This window comes from Nyctibius grandis, chromosome 1 (genome assembly GCF_013368605.1).
Source record: "Nyctibius grandis isolate bNycGra1 chromosome 1, bNycGra1.pri, whole genome shotgun sequence".
NCBI lineage: Eukaryota > Metazoa > Chordata > Aves > Nyctibiiformes > Nyctibiidae > Nyctibius > Nyctibius grandis.
This window is the reverse complement of record NC_090658.1, coordinates 11441834-11459152: the sequence shown is the minus strand read 5'-3', so window position 1 is coordinate 11459152 and position 17319 is coordinate 11441834. Positions and strand designations below refer to the sequence as shown.

The window sequence follows — 17319 nt, the reverse complement described above, 5'->3', positions numbered from 1 at the left end:
TCACCTCATGTGGTATAAATGAGCAACACATACTGTCAAGTGCCTCTATTCCAGGTGGATGCTGGTTTATATCAGAACTTTCTTCACTGCAGCCTTCACTGCAGCATCACAGCTGTTCTTGGTTAGCACTAATCTTCATTATTATAATTTAATTGTATCTCTTTCATTTTTCTTTTTTTTTTTTAACTTTTATGGCTTCCTCAGTTAAGCCTTTTGGCATCGTGCCTTGCACCACGTGGTAGGTGTTAATCCCCTTTCCAGACCGATATGCTCATTCTTGTTCTGTTTGAGTGAGAAATACAACCCCTGTAAGTTTTTAATCTGGTGAGACTTTGGCCATAAGGCCAGAAAGGAGCACCAAGACAGCAGGCATCTCTACTGTCCTCAACTCCACGTCCAGATACGCAGGCTTCCATCTGCTGCCATCAAAAAAAAAGAGTGTATGACTTTCTTAGTTTGCAGCTGCTTGAAATGCCAATCCATAGTTAATTCCCAAGTTTGAAGCTGTACTCAACCTTTCCTGTTTAAAGCTCCAATACTTTTCTTCTCACAGGAAATATCAAGCAGCATTTGCCACCTTTGACCAAACCCCAGCAGCCCCTCTGTAATGGCGGTGGAAAAGAACCACACTGAGAAGGAGCAGTCCAGGGTACAGCCATGGGATTTCTAATGCCAGGTCTAATGAGGATGCATTTCTGAGCTGCAGTTTCCACCTGTGCTTACTCTCTTTCTCTGGACAAGCTGAATGTTTACTCACAACGTGGCTTTTCTGCCTTCTGAGTCCACAGAGGCCAATGGGGGTGGTGATCTAAGTCCTGTCATACCTTGGCTGTGGTGTAGTCTCACAGCTTATATTTCTCAAACAGGGACATTGCACTATTTTTTGTATTTGGCCATTGAAGCCATAAAGCCACTATCTTCGGCCCCTTGTCTCTTTATAAAGTTGTCAGGTGTTTCTAGAGCTGCAGAAGTGAGTTGTTTTGGCTTTGTAGATACCAATATATATGGATTAGGTTCTGGTGTCTGAATCTTTGGCTTCGTTTCTCGTCTGTTCCTTGGCTATGAATTCCCTTAGGATCATGGAAGGAGGCAGAATAACCAGGATATAAAACACCTATTCCCATCCATCTAGTTGTCCATACACAACTTGCTCAAAGAGACTCAGCGTATATTCCTTTCTTCCTTATCTGCTCTAGAAAGAAGAGCTCCTTTCTCCCTGCAGAGAGCTATACAAGTCCCGTCCTATATAAACTGCTGTTTTCCAGACCTAGCTTTTCTTTCCTTTCCAGAGAGAACCTGTACTGGCAGAAAGCAGCAGGTCTTCTGACCGCAAAATGTAGGGACTAAGAATCGTTTCCTTCGCATCTCAGGGACAGGGAGCTATAAACTGGTGGTGTTTTGTAGTGCCGGAGTAGGCTGACATCTCATGTCAAGTTCCCTATGAGCAGCCTGCATCCAAGGCTCCAGCCTGCTTATGTTCCCAAAAGACTCCCAATGTATGTGGGAGTATGTATGTAATGGTTTTTCAGTTGATTCTGGTCCCTTTGGTGGCACCTAGCCTTTATTGCCATCTTCAGTCACAGTCATGGACACTTCTCCATTCCTCTGTGTCTGTTCTGTGTACTTGAACAGTCTCAGGGCTCAGACCGTTGGGTCCCCAAAGAAGTCCCATCTACACGGCTGTGGGCAGCAATGCTGAGTTGTTGGGTGTGTGTGTACCAAATATTCCTCCCACACGTTGTCACCATCATGCAGCAGTCAACGTACAACAACATGACAGTGATTTTGATAAACAGGGTGTCACTAGATTCTTCCTACTGTGTCATAAGGTGTTTTTTATTCAGGAGGGATGGAGCTTCTGTCAGGTTCATGTGACAGCAGTATGTCTTCCTGGAGCATGGAACCAAGTGGAAGATCTGAGGCATTTCAGGCTATCAGACCAAGAGTGGGACATCTGGTGTGGCATTTTTAAAGCTTTTACTGTATGATTAGTGGCTCCCCAGGGATTCTTCTAGTCATCTCAGACACCTTTGAGAAGTGCTGGCTCTTCCACTCCAGAGCTGTCTTGTCACTATAATGGGCACTGGTTGTGTTCATCTTCCCTTGCTTGGCGTTCTTGACATGTACCTTTTCTCCAGTGGTCTTCCTCCACAGAAAGTTGAGGGGGGAAAAAAGTGGGGCTGAGACAAATTAGATGACAGTTCTGGTCTTCAGCAATAGCAGGAATCTGCTGTGTTATTCTATGGCTGATTGGATGAGTGTCTCTACATGGGGAGCACCTAGACCTTACCATTTTGGGGAGATTTCCCTTTGTTTTGGATTACGTTTTGAAGCTACACTGTTTCGAGGCTGTTCTTACCCTGTTGCTCTACCGCAGAAGGCTGCCCTGTTTGTCTCCTATTTGGCGGCAGGTATATTCCCTCCTGGTTTAGGGCATTTCTTCTACTCTCAGACCTCAATGGAACTTTTCATTGCCGCTGTCTTTTTTTAGGAAGCTCTTTGAGACTATGTCCGCTTGTTTGCTTTTGCATCCTTAAGTGAATGGGACCTTTTTGGTGGCCACCCCAGGAGCCCGGGAGCATGACAAAGGTTCAGGAGTTTGAGGCAGACTTTCTCTCAGGCTGAAAGAGTCACATTACCTGTTTCACTTGTCTTGTGATCTGCTTACATCAAGAGATAAACCTTTTAGGCATGCAGGGATGAAATATTTTTCTATTCACTACATGTTAGTCTGCTTTATCTTTTTATCTGGACAAGGCAAAATCTTGAATTTAGACTTTGTGAAAGTTCAGAGTCTTTCCGTAGAATTTGTTGCTTAATTTCCCCAAGATGTGCAGAGCAGCCATCTGGAGCCTCCTTTCCATCAGACTTTCCATCCGACTTTGCCATCAGACTCTGGGAGGCATGATGTGGTGTTTGGCAGAGATATTCTAGGGATATTCCTATCAAGCCTGTAACCCGTGTGCTTAGTGAAAGACTGCTTCGAGTCACCCAGGGTATGAATATGTATGTATTGACAATCACTCAAAGAGAAAGGAGGATTACTTGTCAGTAGATACTCGTTTCCTAGACAGATATTTCTTGTGCCTGTTCACAAACCAGCTACTTTCCCTCTATCTTCCTAATCCCATAATCACCTAACCCTGGGAATGCGGGGTGGAGAGAAACTAAAGGCGTGAGTGCTCCCGGCATCCATGTGCACACTGTGGGTGTGGTGCATGGCAGAGGGTCATCAGCAAGCTGTCTCTGGATGCTGCTGTGGTTTAAAAAGTCCTTAGTGTAAATGATCTTACATGCACAGTGGAGTGAATGCGCATATGAACAACTCACCTCAAAAAATTCTTCAGTTGTGTTTCTTTGTTGACATGTCAAATTGAGGCTAATTCCCTCTGTATCTAGTAGGTCAGCTAGACATTAGAAATCTGGAAAATCAAAAATAGTATCTTTGAACAGTGTATCTCTACGGCTTTATACTAGACAATATGTAGATGATCATGAGGACTGCCTTTTGAATTGTCTTTTAGTCACGTTACAACAGAACTCTAAAATCAGTTAATTTTTGTGCAAAATACTTTACTTGCGGAAGTCAACGTACACAACAAATGCAAGCAGAAAACAACACACTTTCAGCACTCCAGATGATTTTTTAATTAGGTGGGGAATGCAAATTTTGAAGTTGCATATGACCAATACAAGTTTCCTGCAACACACCTGAGACATGAGGGTAACTATTTGCTGGCACTGCCTCTCCCTTTCATTTAAAACAGCATTTACTTTACCAATGTGTTTCTTTACCATGTGTGTAGACTTCTGAGCTCCCTGCAGCATGTGTTACACTGCACACGAAAACAGTGCTACAATGCAGTACCAAACCCCAGAACCCTTCTGGGATAGTCCTAAGGAGAGCAGTACAAGAACCAATATAGAGGAAAACAATTACTCTGTCCCTTCTCCTTATATTTCTTAATTAAATATAATGTGTTGCTGGTGTGAGTATTAATAAAAGTAATAGAAAATCATCAGTGGTTTATAGGGATGCCAGTCATTATGCTTTCTAGAAGTACTGGGAAGTAACATTTTTATTCTGTGCTGTTTGTTACGCTGCTCACATCACCATTGTGACTGTGTGCCTGCCAGTAGTGCAGTAAATAGCATAACTAAATATCTTTCACATGTGGCTTGTTCTTTCATCCTTTGCCAAGGGGAAAGTGGTGTGTGTAATGTTTTGGTGGGGGTTTTGTTTGGTTTTAAGGGATGTGTCACAATATGTTTGTGTTACAAAAGGCAAGTGGGTTGAAGGGCAGGGTGATTTTTGGAGATCCTCTGGGAACTAGAAGGCTGATTGTCAGATAGGTAGTGCCAAAGTGATTACTATCACGAGCAGTCTTTCTCAGTGGAGTTAGGGCAAGTAATGTTTCCAGAATCTGGCACAAGAGCAGCTGGTGCTCTCTCCTCTTGTTGCTCCTACCCCTGTGGCTTTAGTACTTAACCATGCAAAATTATTGTGTGTTTGACCCTTGGAGTGCCAAACTGCAAATGTCTTTTTCTTTTTTTTATATATCAGTGTAGAGAACCGCAATCAAAAAAATTAGTTCCAGTAGAGACTGGAGTCCTGTGTTTTCAGCTGTGATTATTGATGAGGGGGAAGCAGGGGAATATGTGTTGGCTCCTGAGTGTAAAATCAGCTTGAAGAAGGAAATTAACCCCTTTTAAGCTCTTGTATGTTCAGCCCCCCAAAATGCACTTCCCAACACCATTAAGTCCTTTAGAGAAGATGAGTGGCTTTGTTACAGAGAAGGTAACAGTGGCTGCAGCTTTAAGAGCATTGTTGTTGAGTCACTGTCCTAGCAATTTAATTTGTTGTAGAGAGGCTCACGAAGTGATGACCACACTTGACATAAAAGCTAGTCCTAAACAGTTTCAGAGACCCTGTGGGAGATAGCCTGATTGGGTTCAGGTGAGGACCCTCATGGGGACCCCTCCTCCTGTGGGGACATTGAAGGAAGCAGAGGGGAAGAAATAGTATCCTGGATGACAGGAGGAGAGAGAATGAGCAGCCAAGTTACGTGGGTTCTGGTTGAGCCCCTACAAAATTCTGCCTATAAAAGTTTCTTGAGAATTATACTTTTAGAAGCTCTTTTAATTTTAGCCTGTGTGTAGGATTTTGTGAAATCTTTTAATTAATAATAAGCCAGAGGTCTCTGAGCGCTGATGTGCAATGCTCTGCATCTAAGGCCAAACCTGTAGTTACTGTTGAGCCAACGAACAAGAGAAAGAATTTTGGCCTAGTTAGGGTTACAGCACTTGATCCATAGTGTTGAAATAGAAAGAATTGCAAAAACCATTTGCATTGTCCCTTAAAATTTATCAGATTTAAACAAGCATTTAACTCCTCGATTCCAGGAGATACTTAAAAGCAAATTAAAAACAAAAGCTTACAGCATAGTTTTAAGAGATTGTTTCCCTGAATGTTTTTGACTTCAGGAAATATTGCTAACATTCCTTCTAGTAATATTTGTTTGAATACTGCTTGTGAGTTATCAGCAAGTTTTGCTCAGATATGATAGTATGTATTTATCAACAGATTCATGTGCAGGTGCAGTGATCTATCTTTTTGTATGCAGTTGCAGAAGCAGGTATTTATAGTCTCTTGATAAAATATTTTAAGATTTGAACAAAGTTTAAAGTAGCAAAAGTCTTGGTTAAAATGTCATCAATAAGTTGCACAATTTGAGCACAACATCAGTCATTTTTTTGCATTTCATTAAGTTACTTCTGCTTTTTATACAAAACTATCTTTTGAGGACAGATCTCAAAAGCATTTCTGCTTGGACTAGTTCATCAAATCACTAAATGTGTGGCTAGCATTTGGGTAGTATCCTGACTACCATGAGCTTCAAGTCACACATATCTACACAGTAAGGGTGGGATTTAGCTCACCTGATTATAGACATTAACAGTTTGAACGTGTACCTGTAACCTTTGACTGTAAAGGGGTTGAGACAATTAGCTCAGCTGTAGATATACTCAGGACATCCCAGGGCAAGCAGGGTGAAACTTTGCTTGTCGTGACCACCTGCACTGGATACTAGAGTGATGTAAGGAAGCCAGTGTAGGACCTCTTTTCCTCTTTTGGTGTAAAATAAATTAAAAATTATATTTAAAATGTTGGGCTCTGCTCTGATGTATTTCACCTATAACACTGTCAAAGAGTTTGATCATATTTGTGTTTTTAAGAATTTCTGCCTTGATTGATTTCTTTTCCCTTGTCAGTTAAAATATAGACCTTCAATATTATTTTATTGTGGCTTTCTCTGAAACATCTTTCTTGTAAGGATGCGGGCCTGTGAACAAATCACTACACGTAAAGTAGGGTGTGAGCTTAGTATACATCACCTACTGTGCAGTAACTACCCATTCTCCCAGGATAAGTGCCCAGTAGTTTATTCCCTTTCATTAAAGGATAAGCATGGGGTAGGAGCAAACACATACACTACAGCTGACATGCTGCAAATACACACTCTGATTTATCCTGCCGTAGTTTGTCTATATGTCCATCTCCTAAGATACAGCTGAAATGTTGCTTTGTGACATTCAGGTGAGGCTTAACCACTTTAAACAGTAACAGAACCTCTTTTTTAGGTTTAGCTGAGACTGTTATTGCAACCCTGATTATTTGGTTTTTTACTGTTAGTCACAAGGATTGTGATTAATTAGTTCTTTTTATAACACATTTTGACAGTATAAAGACTGACCATTAAGCATTATAACAACTTCTTGTGATCTCACTTTACCTTTGTCTCATCCCATTTCAGTGTAGTGTCTGATATACGCTTTTTTCTCAGTCTCTTTTTGACTCCAGTTTTTTACTTGAAACAGTGATAGGTGTATTCTGAATTTGAAGTTAAATATAAGAACTTATGAGATACATAAAAAATAGGTGTGTAGTGTATATGTTGCTTCTTTAATGCTAAGTTGGTCTGGGTTACTGAAGGAATAAGAAACTGCAAACCTCACTTGGAATTAAAGGAAATTTTTAATGTAATTTTCTGAATAATCACCGTAGGGAAATCCCTCAGGCACGAGCACTTGTGCATAGTTGTGTGTCTACCAGTTAAAATCTGCAGTATTGTCTGGCAAAGTGCGATTTTATTTTGTTTCACCCAGCTGAGCTTACCCTCAGTCTCAGATGAGTGATTTATCTCCTGAGTGTCCACACTGGGCTTAAGTAAGATTTTGTTTTTTTTTTTTTTTTCTGTTATTCCAGCCAAACCCATTTGGTTTGTACTTTCTGACCATAGAGAAATGATCCATCACTTCAGGAACAGACCCTTAGAAACAGTATAGGAAACAATATGCTACCATAGTCTTTGCAGTTCAAATGTGAAGAACCAAGAAGAGGAAGAAGAGCACTAGAAATGTGAGGTTCTTCCTAAAATTAAATCTTTCCAGTCCCTGGTAGGTCTCAATTGTTCTGAGAAGGACTAAAGGCTTTCCTGCTTCAAGCCCTGGTCTAGTGACTGGTGACTACTCCAGTGCGTAGATAGGTGAAGCTGCTACCTGCATCTGGGGACCATATTGCTGTCCCACTAGGAGTGGCTCTTGTTCGAAGTGTAGATTATAGTCAGTCACACTACGTGGGGTAGGGCTTTCTATCACCTTGAGCTATGCTAATAGCTGGAGATGGGGTGAACTGGAAGTTTACTGGCAGAGTAGAGAACACTTAGATTTTCTAGCAATTCATCAGGATTAGCAACTTCAGTACATCATCCATCCAAAACCAAGTAACGACAGTGCTGTTTCTTTTGCTGCCCCTTCCCTCTGTTAGTTGCGTGACTGGTGATTTTGTCTTCCTGAATATTTGTTTAGTGACAAACACACTTGGAACTCCATGTTTTTATTTTTTAGAGCCTTGCTACAAATAACTTTAGAGTTTTTCTTTTAAAGCTAAAAGGTATGCTTTGTTCAATTTAGTAACCATGCACCTGAAAAAGAAAGACTTTTCATTAAGAATAGTGTGGGAGTAGTTATTGAGAATTAGGTTTTAATAACACTACATTGAAGTTCCTGTTTGTGTAGATTTTGAAAGTACCTCAAATCCAATATTGAACTGAGCTTCTGATCATTTGATGCTCCAGGAAGAGTAAGATTAACATTACTAAGTGTCTTTGTAAGAAATGTTGTATTGCTGTATGGGGATTTGTATTATTCAATATCCAGCAGCCATTCACTTTTGGGTAATGTTCTTTCTGTAGTGTCTGTTACTCTAAAGAACTGCGTGCAGCTCCAGGTTGCTAATAACTTTTGTTGTATAGCCCAAATAATAGATGAGTAATTTGATTATGTGTCTCTTTAGGGTTAATTTAAATTCATTTTTACTGTGAGACTGTGTATTGTTACCAGGAGCAGTTAGCAGTGAAAATATGTATGTTTTGAAATGTAATTACTGGTCATACCTAATAACTGATTTTTAGTTCGGTCATTTTAAGCAATGAAAAGACCACCTACTTGCTATCACCATTTTTAATACCCAGTAAAAGTAATTTTATTATAAAATACAGGATATCTTTTTTCTTTATTAAAAGCTCAAATAAATAATTAGGAACATTTTGTTAGGATATGAATTGGCTAATAGCTTGGGAAAATGTTTTAAAATCTGTTGCAATACCATTTATATGACAAATAAGAAAACTAATAGCTGATTAGGTTGAAAGAGCTTTAGTAAGTGAGAAAATGAAACCTATTCAATATACTCTAGATGAAATGACTTTTTGAAAAACCTTTTTTTGAATAAACAAGGTTACACTGTAAATAAAGAAAGCGTGAAAATTCATCTACGGCTAGGACTTTATGTATTGAGAGTTAAGAAGTACACCTTTTCGTAAGCCTTCAAAATATAAAGGTCTGATAAAATGGTTTCAATTTTTTTCTATGTTAAATCTGTTTAATGTTTTTTTGTTATTTGGTAGAACCGGACGCTGAAATAGCTTCATCTTCAAAGCCAGAAGAAAGTTTCTATGCTGACAATTACAATCCCTTCAAGGATGAAGATGCCCCAGAGTACTTGAACCCATTTGATGAGCCAGATCCTGAGCCTGAGACATATGTAACTGTAAGAGATTCTCCTCCACAACCTGCAAAAAGGAAAAACGTCAGACCAGTGGATATGAGCAAATACCTCTATGCAGATACGTCTAAAGCTGAAGAGGAAGAGCTAGATGAGTAAGTATAATTCTTCATCTTTCAGCAGCTTTGGAAGCATTAGTGGGATCCCTGGCTTAATCTTGAGGTGTATTGGGTTCAACCATGGTGATCCTTAATCACCTCCTTAGAACAGACATCCTTAGGCAGCTCAGCAGCAGGAAATACCGTACCCCCAAGTCATGCTATTCAGCTGAACATATGATCAGTTAGGAAACTTTTCTTTGCCTCATTGATCGCAAACTACCTGATAAGGAACAAGTCTGTGTACCTTTTTGGCACTTCATGCCCTGCCAATTGCAAAGAAACCCAAAATTAGGGAGCAGCAGGGCTTGGTCCTTCCTGTCCTTTTTGCCATTATTTTTACTACATAAAATAATATTTTTTGTAATGATAATGGAGAGTTTGTTTTATATTGGTGCAGTATGTAAAAAGGAAGAGCGTTTTGCAGTCGGCATAGCACATTTTTGAGAGTCTCATAACGCTCAATCTCTGTATGGGAAAGATAACACCATATGCACTTTCTTATGTTGTTTCTTTTATCGTAACCACACGTAAAACTTTTGTAAACTCACACTCACTGCCTTATATTATAGTATAGAAACCTAACAAGGAATGAGAGCTTTTTGCAATAGCTGTGCAACTTGGGAGCTTTGAAGGTATATACTTACTCCTTGTTTGTGGTCATTAGTCACCAACCACACCACTCATGAAACAGTTTATGGTGAGTGATTACATGCGAGCAATTTTACAGACAACAACAGTAATTAACATTTAGTTTTACGTTATTTAATGAGATTTATCATGGTATGACATTTGCTTTCATATTTAATATTAATACAGGTGTCATATCATCATCTTTATGTTTCTCTATTTATAGCTGTGTTCTAGGAAACTGAAGGATTCCTGTGCACTGTAGTAGAAATGTATAAAGGACCCTGTGGGGTTTTTTCCTTTTAAAGCTCTTGTGGCCATGGATTTGTTGTTGTTGTTTGTTCTGTGGAAAAAAAAAAAATGGGCATTGAGGAATGATGTCTCTGCCAGCTCCATTCATCAGGGCACTGCCTGAACAAACAGCACCGCTGCTGTATCTTCAGAGCACAGTGTGATCACACTGTTGACGGTCACACCAGGCATCCCTGAGCAGTCACTGAGCACAAGAATCTGCAGGGAGAAAAAAAATGTATACTTTACACCCGCAAAGATGCGGGTATAGCGGATAGCAAAGACTGAGGAGAAGAGCAGAAAGAGCAAAAGCTACATGGATGGGCAAGTGAAGAATCTTCTATGTTTTATATTTATACTCATGTTTCCACCCTAAGCAAATCTGTGCCAAATGAGCTTGCAGCAGTGTGTAACAGGCAGCCTTATTTTTTCTGTGTACTGGACTGTAGATTTGTCTAGCCCTTTGTTTACAACAGCCTTCTTATTTTAATGACCCCATTTGCTTTATTCCTTTTTTTTTCCAAGGATATAAAAGAATTCTCCGTAGGTGGATTCTACTTGAGCATAAATCTGTGTGTTCATTATAAAAGCAATGTCCCATGGAAAGATGGAAGGATAAGGAGTCAAAAAGCACTGAAAAATAGCGGTTTACATCTTTTACATAAGTTTTTTATGTCGTGACCCCCAAAGTAACTTCCTCGCCACATTTTCCTCCCAGGTTACAGGAGCGCCATGTCGTTGAAAAAGATGTGGAGACCATTTGCTAAATGTATTGGGTAGAAGTGTGGCAAGGAGAACCTTTGAATCTTTATACTGAAATTCTCTGGAAGAATAAGTGTAATAATAAAACTCCAGTCTAGGAACACAAGACTTGTTATACTAACTCACACCTACAAACACTATTATACCTTATCTCATATCGTTAATTTTCACATTTTTCAGTAGCAAGTTTCTGCTAAGGAATGGTACAGTGAGCACCAAAGGAAAGATTTTCATAGGCAGTGCCAGTTGGTAGTTTTTGTGTGCCCTAAATCATAAGGGTTTATGTCCAGGTGTGTATTGTTTCTTATATAATGTGAATATTGATGCTTTTATTATCTACATAAGTGGCTAATCTTCAAATCCTATTAAAGTCTAGGCTTCAGTGTCAATTTGTGGCAGTGTTCCACAAAAAAACAAGATCTTACATGAAATGTGTTTCCTTTTATTGATTGTAAATAAGTTACTTTTCCAGTCCCATACAGTCTCTCTCTCTCTGCTGGCTTATCAAAACAACAATTAGTAGTATTGGATTTATCTGCCATGAACAGTTGCTGTGTTGTGTATCTCTAGCATGTTCACCATTACTTGTCACTTGTCTGAGTTAAATGGTGCTAACTTCTTCAATCTCTCTTCACACAGAAGTCTCTTCATCTCTCTAATCATTTTCACCGCACGTCTCTGGACCCTGTTATTTCTTCTGCTGTGTATCTATTTTAAGATGTGTTGACTTGGCCTGAGCAGTGTATTCAAGACAAGGCTGAACAACTGAGTCACATCACGGCATTAGAAAATTTTGCATATTATTTTCATCCTCTCTCCTAACATCTTGTCTTTTGTTTTGGGTAGTTTTTAATCATTTCTGACTACCGCTGGTCCAGTGCTTTCCCCAGGAGTGGTTTTGAACCTGATAGATGGAAGACATGAGAAATAGAAGGCTCCTGAAAGACATTTGCTGTCGCTCAGGAAATACAATGTATTTTTATCCCTGCATCTTAAACATTTCATTGGAGTTCAGTTAACGTACCACTTGTCATTTTCCTCTTGTATTTTGTGTGAAATGTGATGATGTGTCATGGGAATGTGGACACATCAGTTAGCATCAGGACCCTTGTCCTACTCTACTCTGTCAGATCTCTAGTTCTGATTCTGGACTCAGAGCTTTCACAAAGTGCCCAAAGAGCTGAACTCTGACTCCAGTTTTGAAACAGAATGTGGTTGTAATCTTGGAAAAGGTACCTACCCTCACTGCACCTCTGTGAAGGATTTACCTTGGGTAATTGGCTTAATTGAAACATTTCACTAATGGTTGTGAAGATAACGTAAGATTTCACAACACACATAAGCAAAGCATAGTCATAAGCATAATGAGGTGTTGCATGATAACAAAGGGACTTAGAAGATCCAGTACATATATTCTGCTGTAAAAATATGCTCTCAAAACATACTTGCTCTGGCTAAATTCTCATACCTAGCTAGAGATAAGAAACATTAGTTTGGGCATTTGAATGTTAGTGTAAAATTCTACTTTTGCCCTTTTGAATTTTATACATTAAAATCAAAATGGTAGGTGGCTACCTGTTAATAAAGGACAGCACACCTAGCTAAATTAAGTTTAATTATTTGAAAATAGCATAGGTCATAACTACTTGAAGTATAATGCTTTCAACCTTTGTATTTCTAACTGGTAATATTGCCTGATCTTTTAACCCTACCACACTGACAGCTTTGTTTTTCCTTCTCAATAAACTGTTGATTTTTTTCAGTTTTAACCAGTAACGCTGATCACAGTAATTTTTAAATTGGTCAGAATAAAATCTTGCTTTCAGATATTATTTGGCTCTGGGGCTTCTTATCATTAACCATTGCATGGCTTAGAATAATGCTGTCTAATTGGAAAGACTGTTGAGTTGCCATCTATTGAAGCTGCCTGTTGCACAAGAAGCCACAAGCCACCATGCAGCCAGTGACAGCTTAATGCCAGGTAGTTTGTCAGGTTCATTTTTTTTAATTTTGTGGTGGACAATCTAGTATCTCTTTAGGCAAATCATATTGTATGGATCAATTAAATAACTTCACCGAAGCAAAAAGTATGGGAGCTAACCTCAGAGAAAAGTGCTTTAGTATTTTTCAGCTAAGGCGTTTTTCGGCCAGACTTTTCCCATGCTTAGTCATATAGACATGTGGAAGCTGTTGGACCAAACTCTGCTATATGTATCAGACCCCAGTGACTTCAAAATTTCTAGCCTCTTCGGGCAAGAACCAGGGTTGTTGTTTTTCTGCGTTAAACTTATTTTTCAAAAATCTTTCTAAATACTTGTAAGACCAATTAAAAGTGGTAGAGAGAGGAAGGTGGGAAATAGTGTGCATGTGTTCTGCCTATACTATGGCCAAAATATTGAGGATTTAGCCTGGCTTTCAAGCAAGTTCTTCTCTAGGAAAAAAAAAGGCAGTTGCTTGTCTCCTTATAGCACTTCCTCCTCGTGTGTGCAGTAGGGTACAGTTCTTCAAGCTTATGCATGCAGCGCAGACAATTCTGCAGCATAAAAATTCACAAGATGGTTCTTCCAAACTTTTTTACTCATTGATATTTTGTTTTCTAGTACAAAATTCCTTTTAACACCTTAGAAATACACTTTTCTAATTCCAAGTACACAGAGGTAAATTACTTCCCTGCCAAACATGCTGTGTCTGTTGGCTATTCAGAAGACTTAACTTGATGAACTAAAGAAAACCTTGTGCTCTCCTGTAGAACTCATTGTTCTTCAGCCTTTATCTCTTTTATCTTCATTTTCACCTCCCTTTGAACTTTCCGGTGTCTGAAGACAGCTGAGCTGGGCTGTCAGCTAAATTAGAGCTACTGACAGCTAGGTGCATTCTCCACTCCAGCCTGAATAACCTCCTTTTTCTACTGCCTCCCATGGAAAACACCCATCCGTTTCTATTTAACTCGTTATTTTGATGTTGCCTTTAGTTTTGATTGCACTGGTGGCTTTGAGCTTGATGGGCAGCAAAGTGGGAACACCTGAAAGTTGCCTTCAGTCAGCAGATGAGTTATTTTAGTGTTAGTCTTTCCTTTCACTTTGGTATCTGAATTTAGATCTCTTTCTCTGTAACAAGCAGTGGCAGAATCTCAGGAAGCTCTGGAGGTTTTAAGCCCAGTCTTCTCTTATGTGCTTCAATAATCTTTGCCTTTTTAGAGGTAGACCTATTTCTTGCGGCGTGGATTATTAATTGCTTGCTTTTTCTCAGTGAAAAGAGGACGATAGTAAACTGCATTAAAATAAATTCTAAAATCAGTCCATGAAACTGAAAGACATATTTTCATACTAAAAGTACACAAAACTGAGAGAAATTTGATGTTGTGTGAAAGGAAACTGGATGAATAGTTGGTTTTTTGCTTGTGTCTGAACTTTGCTGTTGTAGTTCTTTAAAAGCAGCATTTACTAGCTCATGACTCTTATCCTGAGAGGAAATTTGTGAATGGATCTAGCTAGGTAGGCTCTTGTCTAATGCTGCATGCATTATTGTTTCCATCTAGAGTTGAATTCAAGGGACTGAGGTTATTTGTCGTGATTAGTTACGCTTTATATAACTGTGTGCAGATAGATCTTTGGGAATTGCAGTGACTTAGTTACATAAATGTAGTTTGAGATATATGATAAATATATCTTGCCGGGGAAGTATGGACTAGAAAGGGAGTAATTAACGTATAAATTTTGTAATTAACCATCCAGTTTTGGATTGCAAAATATGAAAAGCAAAGATTATTAATAAAATAGTTCAGTGCAAAGAAGATTCTTATAAGTATTCTTAGCAGGATACAAAATTCCTGGCTCTTCTAATGCTAGTAGAAGCCATTATTTGATATATTATTGGTTGATATTTGATGTATCAAACTAATAGATAGAATTTGGAAATGCTGTGGAAGTATTTACTTAGGGTGGAACAAATGCGGAGTTGGAATGTGACTGCCAGAGTTAAGAATAATAATTCTTTGGACTGCATCCACTTGGTGGAAGATGTTTACTGTATTTCTTAAACGAGGTTCAGTTATAAAAAACACTTTCAAAATAGATAGATGATGGCAACTGGTATCTGTAGAGAGGTATACAAGTCAGCTGTAGTTTTCTTACACTGTTCTCTTATCCAGAGGGTGTTCTTGAAATGGTGTGGTGCCTGTATGCTGCAAAGTTTAAAATACACTCTATGTGGATTGTATACAGAGGCCACAATTTTCAGACTTGGGCAGCCAAGAGTGAGGCCTCTAAAGACATGTTGAAGCATGCATGTAAAAGTGACCTGACTCTTAACTCTGTTCTAATGATGCATTTTTCATTCTGTTCATTAGAATATTAAAAAGCCGGCAACTGCACTCAGATTTGTTGGTATTGAACTTGTCTGTAAATCAGATCACTCTTTGATAGATAGCTAAGTATAATTGAAGAGTTAGCTTTATGCAATTGATAACACTTCTGTAATTTATAGGACTTTAAATTTATAGAAATGCAGTTTTAACTGTTGTAGCTCACTTTTTCAATCATATGAAAAAATAATATCTAAAAACATGTAAAGGCAAATATATTCTTATGTGGGATAATAAAAGCATTTTAGTCATTGGCGTCTCTGAACAGGTCTTGTTTTTGGTTTGAATTCCAAGGCGACAGCAAAGAAATATGTTTCCCTTCTTTTAATTAGATCAAATCCGTTTTATGAACCAAAATCAAGCCCTGCTTTAATTAAAGTTGCTCCACTGCAAGAACCAGAAAAGAAGATGAAAAGAAAGGCTCCTGAACCACCAAACCTCTTGCCAAAGACAGAGACAGGCATGAGTGAGAACATGTCAGCTATTCCTGCATCGAGGGAGCTTTCTTCTTCTCCTAAGGTAGGTTTTTCATACCAAAATTTCGTCTTTGTTATTAATAGTACCTTTATGTGTATTGTAGACGTCCTATTTATTTCTGCAGGCCACCTTAAAAGCTTTGCTTATACTTAATAAGGTGTTGGCTCATCTCTATTCACTTGCTGGTTCATAGGGAGAGAGCAGCAGTAGGAGCTTGTATTTTTTCTTTAAGGATTTAATGACAACAGTAACAGCAACTGCTGTTCCAAAGAAAAGAGTCTTCTAGTAACAAATGTTACAAGACAGCTGGATATGCCATCAAGAAGGAAGAAAATAATGTTGAACAATACTTTGTCTCGATCTATTGAAATGCTGCTAAGCCTTGCCCCTGTTGAAGAGTCTGTCTCCACATTTCTGTCATAAATCTGGGTTTTGAGAGCTTAGTACTGGATACTGTTTATTTGTATTGGGATTTTTATATATGTTCAGTTCCATAGGTATGTCGAAGTAATTTAAAAAAAAATACAGTCTACTTCAAATCAGATTAACTGTTTATTAGGAATGTCCAGACTAAGCATACTTATATATGCACAACATACATCTGTGTTTGTCAAGGAAAAATACGAGTTAACTTCTGTTGAAGAGGGCAATGTGTGGCATAGGTAATTTAGGATTGCAACAGCTGACTTCTGTTGGTGTGAATTTCAACTCCAGTGTTTCAGTGGTTAGCACCACTTGTGCTTTTTTAAACAAAACAGGCATTTAGTAGTGTATGTTAATGGGCCCTTCTTAAAAATGAATTTGATGCATGCTTACTGCTTGTTTTGAAGGGTAGGGAGATGAGGACAGAAGGCTTCCCTTCCAGCACATCTCTCCCAATTTATGCATATTATCATCTGTTTTGCCTTGTATTGGAGCTGCTGTACTTTAATTTAAGAATTGAATGAAACTACTTGTCATACCTATCATTTCATGGCTTAATTACTCAGACAGATTGCTGACATGTCCTTGTCCCCCTGGGCTCTGATCTTGCTGTCGTTTTACCACTCACTCAGGGTAAAGAGTATGAGACCAGAAGTCTGTGTCTGCTCATGGCAAAAGAAAAAACGTAGTAAGGCCACGAGCACAATTCACAAGTTGCTCTTAATATGCAAAACCACAACAAGGGAACTATTAAATCAGAGCACAGCGGTTTTATAATGCGCTGAAATGGAGGTTGATCCTGTTTGCTGGAGTTTCTGTATGAAAAATATTGCATGTTATTTGATTTCTGGTGGAGTCTGGCCCTCGGGTCAAAGCAAAGTGGCCAAAGTAAAAGCATTCTGGTACTACCAGGCAGAGAAGAGATGCCTGTGGAGGAGATTTTATCAGCTCACTTGATGGAGGTTGTGCCTGCATTGCTCATTGTTTTAGATGGTTTTTTACAGGTCTGCATCCAAGCAAATACATCTCTCTGCTTTATCGTTGTGCTGAAATAATGTATTACTGCTGGGTTCAACTGTCGTTGTTTTTGTCTACCCTTGACTAAGTTTTAGATTGTCTGAAAGCTGGAATGGATTAAGAAAAGATAC

At 38.9% G+C, this 17319-nt stretch overlaps 1 protein-coding gene across 8 annotated transcripts in view; it reads left to right on the top strand.

Annotated features, from left to right (window-relative positions):
- The window catches only part of EHBP1 (EH domain binding protein 1), a 240952-nt gene that overhangs the window by 100827 nt on the left and 122806 nt on the right, over positions 1-17319 (top strand). For all 8 annotated transcript variants that reach the window (XM_068406149.1, XM_068406140.1, XM_068406131.1 and 5 more), the window contains 2 exons: positions 8970-9222; positions 15604-15790. In XM_068406149.1, the coding sequence (XP_068262250.1) occupies positions 8970-9222; positions 15604-15790 (440 nt within the window). The remainder of the gene's footprint in view (positions 1-8969; positions 9223-15603; positions 15791-17319) is intronic.